The sequence below is a fragment of the Electrophorus electricus genome, chromosome 7 (genome assembly GCF_013358815.1).
Source record: "Electrophorus electricus isolate fEleEle1 chromosome 7, fEleEle1.pri, whole genome shotgun sequence".
Classification (NCBI taxonomy): Eukaryota; Metazoa; Chordata; class Actinopteri; order Gymnotiformes; family Gymnotidae; genus Electrophorus; species Electrophorus electricus.
In genome coordinates, this window is record NC_049541.1 from 19,344,765 (window position 1) to 19,357,264 (window position 12,500).

The 12,500-nt window shown below is 45.0% G+C and overlaps 1 protein-coding gene across 2 annotated transcripts in view; it reads left to right on the plus strand.

The window, feature by feature from the left end:
- Positions 1-12,500, plus strand: part of scube1 (signal peptide, CUB domain, EGF-like 1) — a 59,701-nt gene that overhangs the window by 25,283 nt on the left and 21,918 nt on the right. The window contains exons 6-7 of one of the 2 annotated variants that reach the window (XM_035528614.1): positions 1,958-2,074; positions 6,577-6,666. In XM_035528614.1, the coding sequence (XP_035384507.1) occupies positions 1,958-2,074; positions 6,577-6,666 (207 nt within the window). The remainder of the gene's footprint in view (positions 1-1,957; positions 2,075-6,576; positions 6,667-12,500) is intronic. The other variant, XM_035528615.1, reaches the window with a different exon arrangement.

A 12,500-nucleotide genomic window follows, 5' to 3' on the forward strand; every position in this document is an offset into this window, starting at 1 on the left:
ATGACTGTTTATCCAAGCTCTCCGGCCACACACCTGTACTTGATGCATCAAATAGTGCAACAGACACAAATCCTTAAAAGGTTGAGTGTCCACCGTCTCAAGGAAACCCGTTACAGGAAGCATTCAGTCAGAGATTTTTGCATGACTGCACTTTTTTGCTCTGTAACCCAACTGTGCAGGAGTCAACATGTGCATTTCTTTTAACTACCCCATTTACAATATTGTTATCTACACGTGCTAATATCGGGTCTCATGCAGATCAGTTTTATTATGTTTGGAGAGGTTGAGCATCGTTCATATTCCACTTTTTTTGTTTCTTTCTACCTTCTCTACATACACATACAGTAGAGATGAGGTTGGTGTGTCGGGGCCGAGTGGGACTCCTCTGGCCAAAAAGAATGTAATGCAAGTGAACAGCAAAGCTATAAGTGACATGGCCATAAGCACGCTAAACACTGGTGTGACCTTTGACCTTCCTGCTTGATCATCTCCAACCAATCAGAATGTCAAAACATTTTAAATGATCTAGGTCATCTCTATAATCAGAACAGTCCAAATTTCTCTTTCACATCTTGAAATCACATCACGAACTTAACCTTTATTTTATGGTGTGGAAATCCATATTGGCAGAATCACCCAGATATTCTAGTTCACTTACGTGGTCACACAGCAGCTTCACTTGAATAATTTTGGCACTTCGAGTGAGATAATGGATGTATTATGTCTGGAGTTCTAACATTTTTACCCCATCCAAAACAGTTTTCTCCCCTTTTAGTCCAGAACAAATAAAGGGATTTCTGGGTAAAATGTAATTTGTAAGCTTGGCCTTTTCGTTTCTGGGGTGCTAAAGTTTGAGTTTTCAAACTCTGCATATAAATTGTCTTGAAAACTTCCAAACTAGGTTTGGAGCCATTTAAAGGAAAAAAAAACAAAACTAAAATGATTCAAATGTAAAGATTTTTACTGGTCTTTTAATTTTGTCAGCAAATTTAAGAAGACTAAAAAATATGGTAATGAACACAGATCATGTCTAAAAAAGCTAAATTAAATAGAGTAGAAGTCTTTTAAATTTGGTGCACAAGTAGAATATTTCATCATTTAGTCTTTAGAGTCTATTCACATGTTCTCAGCATGTTCGGCTGGAGGTATTTGTGGTACGCTGGATTGCGCCTTACACCTGATTTGCCAGGTCAGGTGTTTTAAACTTTTTTTTTGGAAAACTTTTTGAGACAAAGATAATGAGTGGTGGTCCTAAAACAAGTGGTCCTTCCACAATCACGTGTACACACACTCACCTGAACCAGTCCACTAGACACCAGGCTGGAGGATAGAGAGTCAGGGAGAGAGTGAGGCAGAGAAGGAGGGAGGGAGAGATGAGGGATCAGTCAAGGCAGCGAGAAAGCGAAGGAGCTTTTGGTTTGGCAACACTCTGTGTTCCAAGAGTGAAAGTCTCAAGAGTGAACTACTGTGAAACATTTTAATATCCTCAATTAAAGAGGATCAGGGGTATATGAGTGTGTGTGTGTGTGTGTGTGTGTGTGTGTGTGTGTGTGTGCATGGATTAAGGAAGTGTTCTTGTATTAGTTTACATCTGCACAATTTATATGACACATAAAACAAATGAATGTTTAAGTAGTGGCAATATGTACGGCAGTTTTATGAGCAGTTTCTGGTGGAAAAGCTACAGAATTCTGCCTAGGAACTGTACTCAAACAGTATATGCCATTCCCTCACACTGCACAAGAATCCGACCTACGACCCAGACAGGATGCAGGATTTCAAATAGCATGTTCTAGTTTCTATTAATAGATGTATAAATACATCTATTAAAATAGATGTGTGTTATTGTTATTCTGCCTGTTTTTATTATTATTGTTAGAGAGAGAGAGTGTGTGTGTGGAAGAGTGTGTCTGTCTGTCCGTTTTAAGCCCGCCTCATAGTCATTGTGCATTACCAGTGACGTGTAACTATGGAAATGGAGGTTGCCAGCACACTTGTGAAGACACTGATGTTGGACCATTGTGTGGCTGTCACCAGAAATATGCCCTGCACTCTGACCTCAAGACCTGCATTGGTGAGTCATGCACACACGCACATACACACACACACACAGACACACTAACTTCTAGCTGCTAAAGCGAGGCTGAGCCATCACTGTCTGCTAAACACACGGGCCTAGATGGTTCCTAGCCTGCCTCTTGCTGGGCCCGACCATGATCCCTCTCCACAGCCCTCCTCTGTATCCCTGCCATCATCTGCCACACACAGAGCTCATCTGACCCACAAACACCCATCCTTGCCACATGGGTCACACTGTCTTCACCTCATAGCTGTGCTCTGCCTCGTAGCGCTCTCTCTCTCTCTCTCTCTCTCTCTCTCTCTCTCTCTCTCTCTCTCTCTTGCTCTCTCTCTCTCTCTCTCTCTCTTGCTCTCTCTCTCTTGCTCTCTCTCTCTCTCTCTCTCTCTCTTGCTCTCTCTCTCCTTCTCTCTCTCTCTTTCTCTCTCCTTTTCTTTCTTTCTTTCTTTCTTTCTTTCTTTCTTTCTTTCTTTCTTTCTTTCTTTCTTTCTTTCTGTCTCTATGTACGCATAGTATAAATGTGATGACGCCAGAGTTTGGGAGAGTGTGTGGTGCCTGAACAGCCCATAAGCTGGAGCAGTAAGACTGGAGACACTAATTCAGTCATTCATCTCCTGCTTTCTCTCATTCTCTCTCATCTCTTCCACGCGCACACTTACATAGACACACTCTTTCTCTCTCTGTCTTTCTTTCTATACACACACACACACACACACACACACGCCTTTGTTATACTATTAGGGGAAGAAATGAATGTATAACTTTATCATTGCTCTACCCTTTGCAAAAGGTAGAGAGAAGGAGTAGTATGGAAAGAAAGATGGAGTTTGGGTGTTGAGCAGAAAGGTAGCACTGTGTGTGTGTGTGTGTGTGTGCACGCGTGTGTGTGTGTGCGTGTGTGTGTGCGCGGGAAGATGTGCTGGATGATGGAAACTTCATCACTGAACGCCTTGAGCGCAAAACACATTCATCATCCTCATAATGGCAGCAAAGGCCAGCAGCTGGCCCATGGAGCCCTGCCATATCCACCGAAATGGGAAAACTTTATACGCCATGTGGGCAGCACCTCCTTCACCGGCAAAACCTTGGAAAAGAAGAGGGGTTTTTATGTGTCTGTATTTTTGGGGGGGATTTTGGAAAAACAAATGGACGGATGCAGGTAAGGTTTTTTTTATACACTTGTTTTTCTTTGCCTGGTGGCGCCTTCGTTCCTTGTTTGGACAGGAGGGCGGAGTCTGTTTTATTTGAGAGTCTCCTGCGCCAACGCAGAGGTCGCAGGATGCTTCCAGAACTGTCTGAGCAGGACATGCGCTTGCTTTATCTTTATAATTTTAACACTGGCTGTTCCCACGAGTCCCCACCGTCTCCTCATTGAGCTTTCAGAGCGCGAACGCGTTTAAGGTGACCTTGTATCATCACTCCGGGCACGCACGGGAGCGTAGAAAGTTTCAGCGAGCGGGAGGGCGTGTGTTTGCGACGTGTACCGTCCGCAGTCACGTGCCCGTTAGGCGTTGGACCATAGTGGGGCTCACAAGGACACCGCGCCTCCAACTTGGACCTCCAGGCTGTTTTTGGATGTGTCTGCGTTGTTGTCGCAATCAGAGAGGACATGTGTATACGCCCATGGTGTGGAACCAGTCTGCCTGGTGCCAACACCCAGACACCTCAGGGGCTTCACACTGCAACAGCCTTTCCAGAGCTTCATCTTCCACTGAATTCTCCACTGAGTCCAGAAACGTAGGAGAAAATGAACAGATCTGTGATGAACTGTGATGAATTGATTTCTGGAAAGATTTTCGCTTTGCCATTGGATGTATTATAAACTCTTACTCTTGTGACGTTGCGGTGTTCTCTTACACACAAAAATACCTCTGTGCATCTCATCAGACTCTTCCCAAATGCAATAAACTCCTGAACGTGTGTATGTTGTCATTCCTGCTGATTCCTCTACACTGGAATGGTGCTGTTTCACCATGCAGAACCGTACGGGACCACCCAGACCTCTCTGGAGGAGCCAGTGGATCCTGTCCTGTCCTACCGCCTGCTGTCCCGCTCATCGCAGTCTTCCTTTACAGCAGCCGTGGAGCGACAGGCAACGGCCGCGGAGACCAGGAGCGTAGCGACTGTCCTCCCCATCTCTCTACTCCTCCCTGTCCTCCTACCTGTGTTTGTCTGTCCAGACCCTCGTGGTGGTCGGTGTGTGTAGCTGTGCTGTGTGGCTCTCGCCTCTCACTCTAGAACCCTTCCGCAACGTCTCTTGCGGTCTCCTCGCTCTTCCTGTTCCTGTCCCTCCTACTTCTCTGGTGAAAGTAACTGATTGCCTGTCTTGTCTGCAGTTTAAAGGGTGATTCGGACTCACATAATAAAGGCAAAAGACATTGTAACCAAAAGGTGACGAGCGTACATCTCAATTGCAGCCTGCATCGACTTAGTGCCCTGAACCAATCAGAAAAGTAATGTCCCCCTGTCTAGCCAATCAACAAAATGAGCTCTATTCTTGACCGCCCCTTCTTAAAGCAGCTAGCCAATGGCCTGTCTTGATCCTTGACCTTTAAAAACAAGCATGCACCAAACCTGTCATATTGCAACCTCATGGCTAAATCACACAGAAATGGCCCCCACTCCACTTCACACCCACCTGCCGCTCCTTCCCCATGTAGACTGCTGCCTTGTCATGCCAATTGCATGTCCCCTCTTTCTCTCTCTCTCTCTCTCTCTCTCCCCTCTACATCCTCCTCTCCCTAACTAGCTCATACGTCCACTTCCTCTCCTCCCTAACAACACAAGCTTTCATTCGCTTGCATGAAAATGTGTGTAAATCTCTTCTCGCCTTTTAATTTTGTCGTCTTCCCTTCTGTATTGTTATAAAACTAAGTAGTAAACCCTGAGCCCTTTACAGTAGTGCACCTATTACTCATTCATTATAGAGTTAGTAGGTAAATGTATTTTGTTCTCTGGTTTTGGTTTTTCTGTTATTTTGTGCTCCCTTCAAGCCCCTGATTTGTTGCCACCTTTACATGAGCCAATCAAAAATGAGTCCCAGTTGCTCATGGACAATGTTGGAGTGTTTGTATCCCTTCTCCTATCTGAGCCCACAGTTCTATCCAAGATAAATGGGCACAAATGTGCGCACACACACACACACACACACACACACACACACACGCACGCACACACACACACACACACACACACACACACACACACGCCCATACAAAACATTCTTTCATTAGTATGTGCACAGTAAAGTAAAGTGTTCCCCAACCCATAGCACACTGCCACTTATAATAAGCAGTACGAGACTGGAGGCGGAGCAGACTTTCATGACCCAGAAGTGCCCAGCATCAAAGCAGACCCCACTCCCTTTGTTGTGCTGATTGGCCCATCTTCTGAACTGCCCTCCTCCCTGCTCATCCCGATTCGCTCAACCCTTCTGACTCTAACGCCAGCCTCCCGCTGGCGTATCTGCATGCTCATTAACCAGCCACAGTAACCCATACAAGCCTGGCCGTAGCCCCCCCCCCGGCCCCGCCCCCCCCCTTCTCTCTGAACCTAGTTCCCTGCATTGACTTGACTGTCCAAGCCAGTTGTGATGTGTTCCATAGACAAACAGGCAACCAGCACTGCCCCCAGACGTCTGTCATCCACATGTCCCTGTTTCCTTTCCTGCATGCTCCTTCACACTCCCAACACCCACCACAGGTCCCGCTTATGGTTCGCGGCCATGAGACGGCACTTCGCTCTGTGTCATGTCATCCCCCCTCCCCTTTCCCTGTGTCATTCTGTTCCTCCTCCAGCGTGTGCGCGTACGGTGCCTAACAAACGGCCTGGAGTGCTCCGTCCTTTCTTGCCGTCCTCTCGTCATCCTCCAGTCATGCAGTTTGTCCTCAGCGTGTGTCATCGCCCACTCCAGCTTTCTCTCCCTCTCTTCCTCTCTCCCTCTCTTTCTCCTCCTCTCTGTCTCCTCTCTGTCACTGCGGTAACTGAGTAGTCGTTTGATATGGAAGACTACAACGGCAACATCAAATGTCAATGTGAACCCCCCCCTCACCCCCTCCCGAGACCCCCTCCCGAGAGCCCCTCCCGGGACCCCCCCTCTTACCCAACGTCCCGTTTACGGTTTTTGCAGTGTAAGCCTCTGTATGTCCTTCCTCCCATTTCTCATGAACATGAGACCGATCTCTTCTTGGGAGAGAGTCTGATTTGATACTCTTTATTTATCTATTCGTTTATTTTATTAACACTCTAACGGGGTTTATTGGCGCTCTTTCGCAGCTTTTTGGCTTCTTGGCTTTGGTTCGTGCTCAAACGCCAAGAGGGTCAGGCGGTCTGAGACCGGGCACCCGAGCGGAGGCCACCGCGAGCAGGCCGGCCTGGCCTGCTCCCTGTGGGCCCGAGGCCGGGGCGGTCTGCGGCAAGGCTGCCTTTGCGGGGCGAAGGACATTAGGCTTCTAATTAACCTACTGCTCCCTGTTTGTCCTCTGTCACTTGTGTTTTAGAGGAGGATGAGGCTGCAATTGAGAGCTCTGAGTTCAATACCACGTCAGTAGCTGATGTGGACAGGAGGGTGAAGCGTCGTCTGCTTATGGGTAACTCCTTTCTTCCTCTCTCTCTCTGTGTTGCAATGACGCCTGTGCTTATTTCCCCGGCTACCCTTTATTTCCTTCTGGCCTTTTATTTGTTTTGAGTCTGCCGCCCCCACCCCACCCCACCCCACCGCTCCCCACCCCTGCCCACCCCTGCCCCAACCATCCTTGAACGTTCCTGGTTGTTTCTGGTGTTCCTGTGTCTGTCAAAGCCAGAGAATAGGTCCTCTAAACACGACAGGGTTCCTTCATTCCCGAGCTGCTTCCGACACTCCTCTGTTGCCTTTCATAAGAGCAGTAATGAAACTTCCTTTTCTTGCTTTTGTCTTTCTTTTTTGTCCGATCACTTCTGACAGCTCCCATGCCATTCCCGCTGCGGTATGAGAACTTGCTAAAGAAGACGAAAGCACTTGTTGTACAGGAGACGCATTCTTTCTCACTACCTTTCTTTGTAAAAAAGAAAAAGTTCTTGTCATTCTCCTGACACTCAAGTACTTTCCTCTTCATTCAGGCTATCCTTTGATAAAGTGTTTAATAGGTGTTCTCGCCCTTAGACCACCCAAGGTTGGCCATGCCTTTACCTACACCTTCTTAGACAGGGAAAATATAAGGAGGCTACTTGTGTAACGTGCTTTTTCATGAAGGTCACTGAAGGTCATAGTGCTCATGTCAGCATGCAGCCTTGGATTGGGACACAGCCTGGGCTTTCCTATATCATGTCCAGAATTTTTCTGCATTGAAGTGGAGGTATTTTAATGCCCCTGTATTCTCTTGACATGGTCTTTAGCAGCCTTGTCTCAACTGACGCCTGACTGTTACTACCGTAAAGCTCCCCCTGAGTGAGAAAAGATAACACAGGCAGTCAACACTGCTAGCCATTAACAGTTGTGATTAACTTGTTATGAAAACACGGAACGAATACCATAATGCACAATACCTCTTACTGAAATGAGCAGAGAAATGAGAGGATATTTAATAAAGCATTAGAAAATGAATTGCAGTATTGGAGGTGCTTGTTTGACTGTGTCGCGGGTATGATCTAGGCTAGGTGTCAGACTCTGATTTTAAAAATGCCTGTAGAATTTTTCCTGTATTCTGTGAAGGTTTTAGTGTATGGATTCTATCTACTTTGCATTGTTTAGTAGGAGCTTCAGCACTAAAGGAGATTTGGCTATATTTTTCCCTTTTGGGGCTAAATTCTTCCTCACGGTTCCCTCTCTCTACTCAAAAGCTCTGTTCTCGCAGTACATAATAAAACCCACATTATCTGTCAGGTGCAGTCAAATGTCACCACTTCAAATGGTCTAATGGTCAGCTGGTCTAATGCTAATCACTTATAATCTGATTTTATCGAACTGAGGCAAACTGGATCAAACCAAATTGCATTATATTAAATCCAGACTTAGCAGGCCTCTCCTGTACGTGCTACATCAGACAAGCATCTGACATCATGTGACAGGAAGACAGTGTCTCTTCCTCCAGCCCTGTTACTATCTACCTTTCTCTCTCTTCCCTAATAATATTACTTCATGTCACATTTTCTTCCCCTGTAGGAGAGATGGGCTGACCCGTAACCAGTCCTCCTGCGGAGGTTTCACTCCAGTGTTTTTTAACCCCTTCCTTCCTCCCTCGCCATTTCACCGATGTATAACTTTCACCTTTCATTTCAAAACAGGTATCCTTCTAGGCCAGTGCAGATGGGCACTATGGGCAGATCGTAATGTATTTAGATTAAGTGGAAACACTTCACCCTGGATTGCTGTCTCTGTTTTTTTTTTTGTCACTCGTGTTTGAAGTCATGTTTGAATTTTATTCTTTTTCCTACCCAGATTTTTTTCTTTGTGATTTTTAAACGGGTCTCAGGTAATACCCCTCTTCAACTTGGAAACCATACTTTTAAAAAATATAGACATCCTTATCTATGTGAAATGAACATTTTTACTAAACACCAACAAAGAAATTGTGAATTTGCCAAATTCCTTAAACGACTTTTATGGTCCTTTAAACTCACGTTTCACTAAGGGCCCAATGTCAGTCAGCTTACTCTGACTCGTCATTTCATGTCTTCTCTGGTCATTCCTGTTACTCAGCAGGGATGTTTCTAGAAAACAAGATTCCTGTGTTTCCATGATAAAGTTCAGACTTGCAGCGAATCTGGGATCAGATGAATATTGTTGTTTTGATGATCTTTAAGACAAAAAAAAAAACTGAATGTAGATCAGCTGTGCTGCTCGGAAGTTCTTCATGAACCCCAGTCCAGATCATCAAGAGGTCGAGTGGGTGTCAGTGACATCCTCAGTTTTATATGCGCTTTCATTGGTTGCCTGGTCATGTTTATATTGTGAGTTTATCACAAATATGGTGGTTATGACAGCTTTACACAGTAGGATGTTTTAGGATATGTGCGTGCGTGCGTGCGTGCGCGTGCGTGCGTGCGTGTGTGGAGCAGTGTGGTGCCTCAGGAGTGTGTTAGATTTGACACTCAGCGTTCCCGACTCAGTTGCTCTGCTGTCACAGCTGTGGCCAATAGCACCAGGATGCAACCAATACTGGCACATCGCACGGGAAACTCAGCACCAGTGTTAGAGATAGAGAAAGAGTGAGGAGGTGGGGCTTTGTCTTTATGCATTCAGGTAAGATCTTTTTAATTAGTGTCAAGCATATTCCAAAAGGGATGGGTGGATTGTAGTATTAATGCCTCGGACATGTCATCTAAACATAGTTTTCTATATGTTTTTCTATTATTGGAAACCTCAGGGAAGCAGAATGACAGCAGGTCATACACCAAGGAAGTAAGTCGCATTAGTGATGGGCAATTTTGAAAATGACATGGTTCAAATCTACTCTACAGAAAAAGGTTTTTTATAAAGTAAACACTGTTTGCAGGTAACCTGAAATGGTTTTTATGTTATTGCTAGTGTTTGTCTTTTTTATGTACGTGAAGTTTTTGCAGAAACCACTAAAGATAATATAAGTAAATCCCTTCAACATCAACATAAGTGAGAGGTGAAAAATATTACAATAAAGTCCAAAATAGAATACTGGGGAATGCATTACAAATCTAGATACAGTCATGATGAAGATAATATTCAGAATTGCAGATCACTCCCTAATGCCTTCTCCCTACTCCCTACTCCCTACTCCATACTCCCTACTCCCTACTCCCTTCTCCCTACTCCCTAATGCCTTCTCCCTACTCCCTACTCCCTTCTCCCTTCTCCCTACTCCCTACTCCCTTCTCCCTACTCCCTTCTCCCTACTCCCTACTCCCTTCTCCCTACTCCCTACTCCCTACTCCATACTCCCTACTCCCTTCTCCCTACTCCCTACTCCATACTCCCTACTCCCTACTCCCTTCTCCCTACTCCCTAATGCCTTCTCCCTACTCCCTACTCCCTTCTCCCTTCTCCCTACTCCCTACTCCCTTCTCCCTACTCCCTTCTCCCTACTCCCTACTCCCTTCTCCCTACTCACTACTCCCTACTCCCTACTCCCTTCTCCCTACTCCCTAGACTGAAGGCTAAGTGGAAGTTTTTGTTAGGATGGTTAAGGGTCGACCTGGACGGTTATTAATAGAAATTGTATGAAAGTGTTGAATCCAGCATCAAATGTGTTTCCATAATAGGACAGGGAAAATAACACCAAAATTGTTGAACCCAAAGCTTTAAATTCAGACTGCACAGATTCTCAGTGTGGACAGAAGATTGACCAGTTTGGCCGAAACATTCAAAGCACTTCATAGACCTGTTAATTCTGTGCATGGAAGTGAAAAATGTGCATACATCTGTGCGCAAACACACACATACACACACACACACACACACACACACAAACAGTCATGTGTGGGGCACATGTGGTGAGGTTGTGCAGAGCTGCCGTTTTGACCTAAACAAACGGTCCACCTCAGGGTGTTGCTGACCAGGGCCAGCTTTCCCCAAAGCAGCACCTTGACTGAGAAAATGCTCAGGGCCAGACAAACACTGGTAGGCTTCTCTGCACCCTCAGAAGGCCTCAGAACGTCCAAAATATTTAACAATTAAACTACCAAGTTCAGATTACCACCGAATCTACTTTAGTGTTAGAAACGTTTTTTAAAACATTTGCCGAGACCAGAGTAACCTTTTTTCTGGATTTCTAACAGTTGCATGTCCTTTAGCATTCGAGTGAAGTCAGTCTGTGTGGGGGACGAATTTGCTCAGTTCGGGAGCCTCAGCAGGGTTGTGCTGCTCTGAGCCAGAAGGACTCCTGTCACACAAACAGGGCTGAGGAATATCCATCTTTCAGCGCACAGTTATAAAAAAAAACCACACGCGGCCATCAGTCAGGAAGCTTTGCCCACTTTTGTAGAATACATATTTTACACTTTATCACACCTCTTGGGTTTCGGGTATTTTTATGGCTTTCTCCATTCATGCACTTAATTGTTCAAAACTGGGATTTATTAAGGGAAACAAACTATGTATGTGTTGGCATATTACATGCTTTCTTTTTTTTTATCTATGGTGTGTGTGTGAGTGTGTGTCTGTGTGTGTGAATTTGCCTTGGGAACAGTTAGACACCCAGGCTTTGTGGGACCAGCTGTTACAGAACGTGTGTGCAGTAGAATCGCCTGTAGCGTTAGCTGCGGATAACGGGGTCGTCGGCATAAATCATTAAATTCTAGAAAACTTTGGAGGGATTTTTGAACCAAACTGCCATGCTGATCTGTCCTGCTTACTCACTCTTTACTCGCCTCCTTCCTGGTTCCCAGGTTCAGTCTGGGTTTTGCCCCAGGGTCCTTGGACAATGCTTTATCAACACTACGTATTCTGGAAATAAATTAGCGCCATCATGACGGCAAGCAAACATCTCTCTGTGACCAGAGGACCAGCAGATAATAACGGCCCTCATACCATTTATTGGGTTCTTAGCCTCCACCCTGCATTAAGGCAGCATGCACGCTCTGGCCTGCCGAGATGGAAACTTATTCCAGTCTAAATGTGTTTAATCTCGACCCTGTAGAGAAGTATGAACCATGTCAACGGAACATCTTGTTTTTACAGAAATGTTTTCCTACTAAATGACTTCCTTGGTACGTTATTATTTGTATTACAAACATGGTTATGGGCCAAAACGTGGAACCCTCTGAGGAGCCGAACAGTATTATCTGAACATTTGTTGGAGCAGACTGACTCCTGTCCATTTGAACATCAACACACTAGGGTTAAGGTTTAATATGTGTAGAAGCATTTTCAAATGCTCTTTTTAATGATTTTTCTAGCAGACCAGATTTACTTGTACTATGCCTCTGGTTATCCAGTAATCCTTCCCAATTAGCCAAATACGGAGTGAACACTTTTGAGATTTTTGAGATCTTCTTTACATTTCGGATTCTCTTTTCAGTTGTTCAGCCTAACCTCGCTTCCCGAGTCAGCAAGCTTTTACAGACCGATCTGAAAGCCCTGGCTTCAGAACACACTTAACCATGGAGATTTGTCACTTAACCATGGAGATTTGTCACGTAACCATGGAGATTTGTCACGTAACCATGGAGTTTTGCTTCCATAAATTAAAAAAAAAAAAATCTTCCATATTTGCCAGAATTTTGGTCTATTTTATTTAGAAGAGAATATTCATCAACTGTCAGAATCTCAAGTCTGCATTCTAATCTCCCCCCTTTGCTTGAACACATTTTGAATCATTATCCAGAGATTCCAAATAAGTTACGCAAACAGTAACCTTGTCTGCAAACGATTGCAGTGGATTACTTACAAACCTCATTTGTCAGGATAAAGAGTGTAAATCTTTATGAGCAGTGGTGTGGTGACATGCTCATGAACCTGCGTAAGCAAAACGTA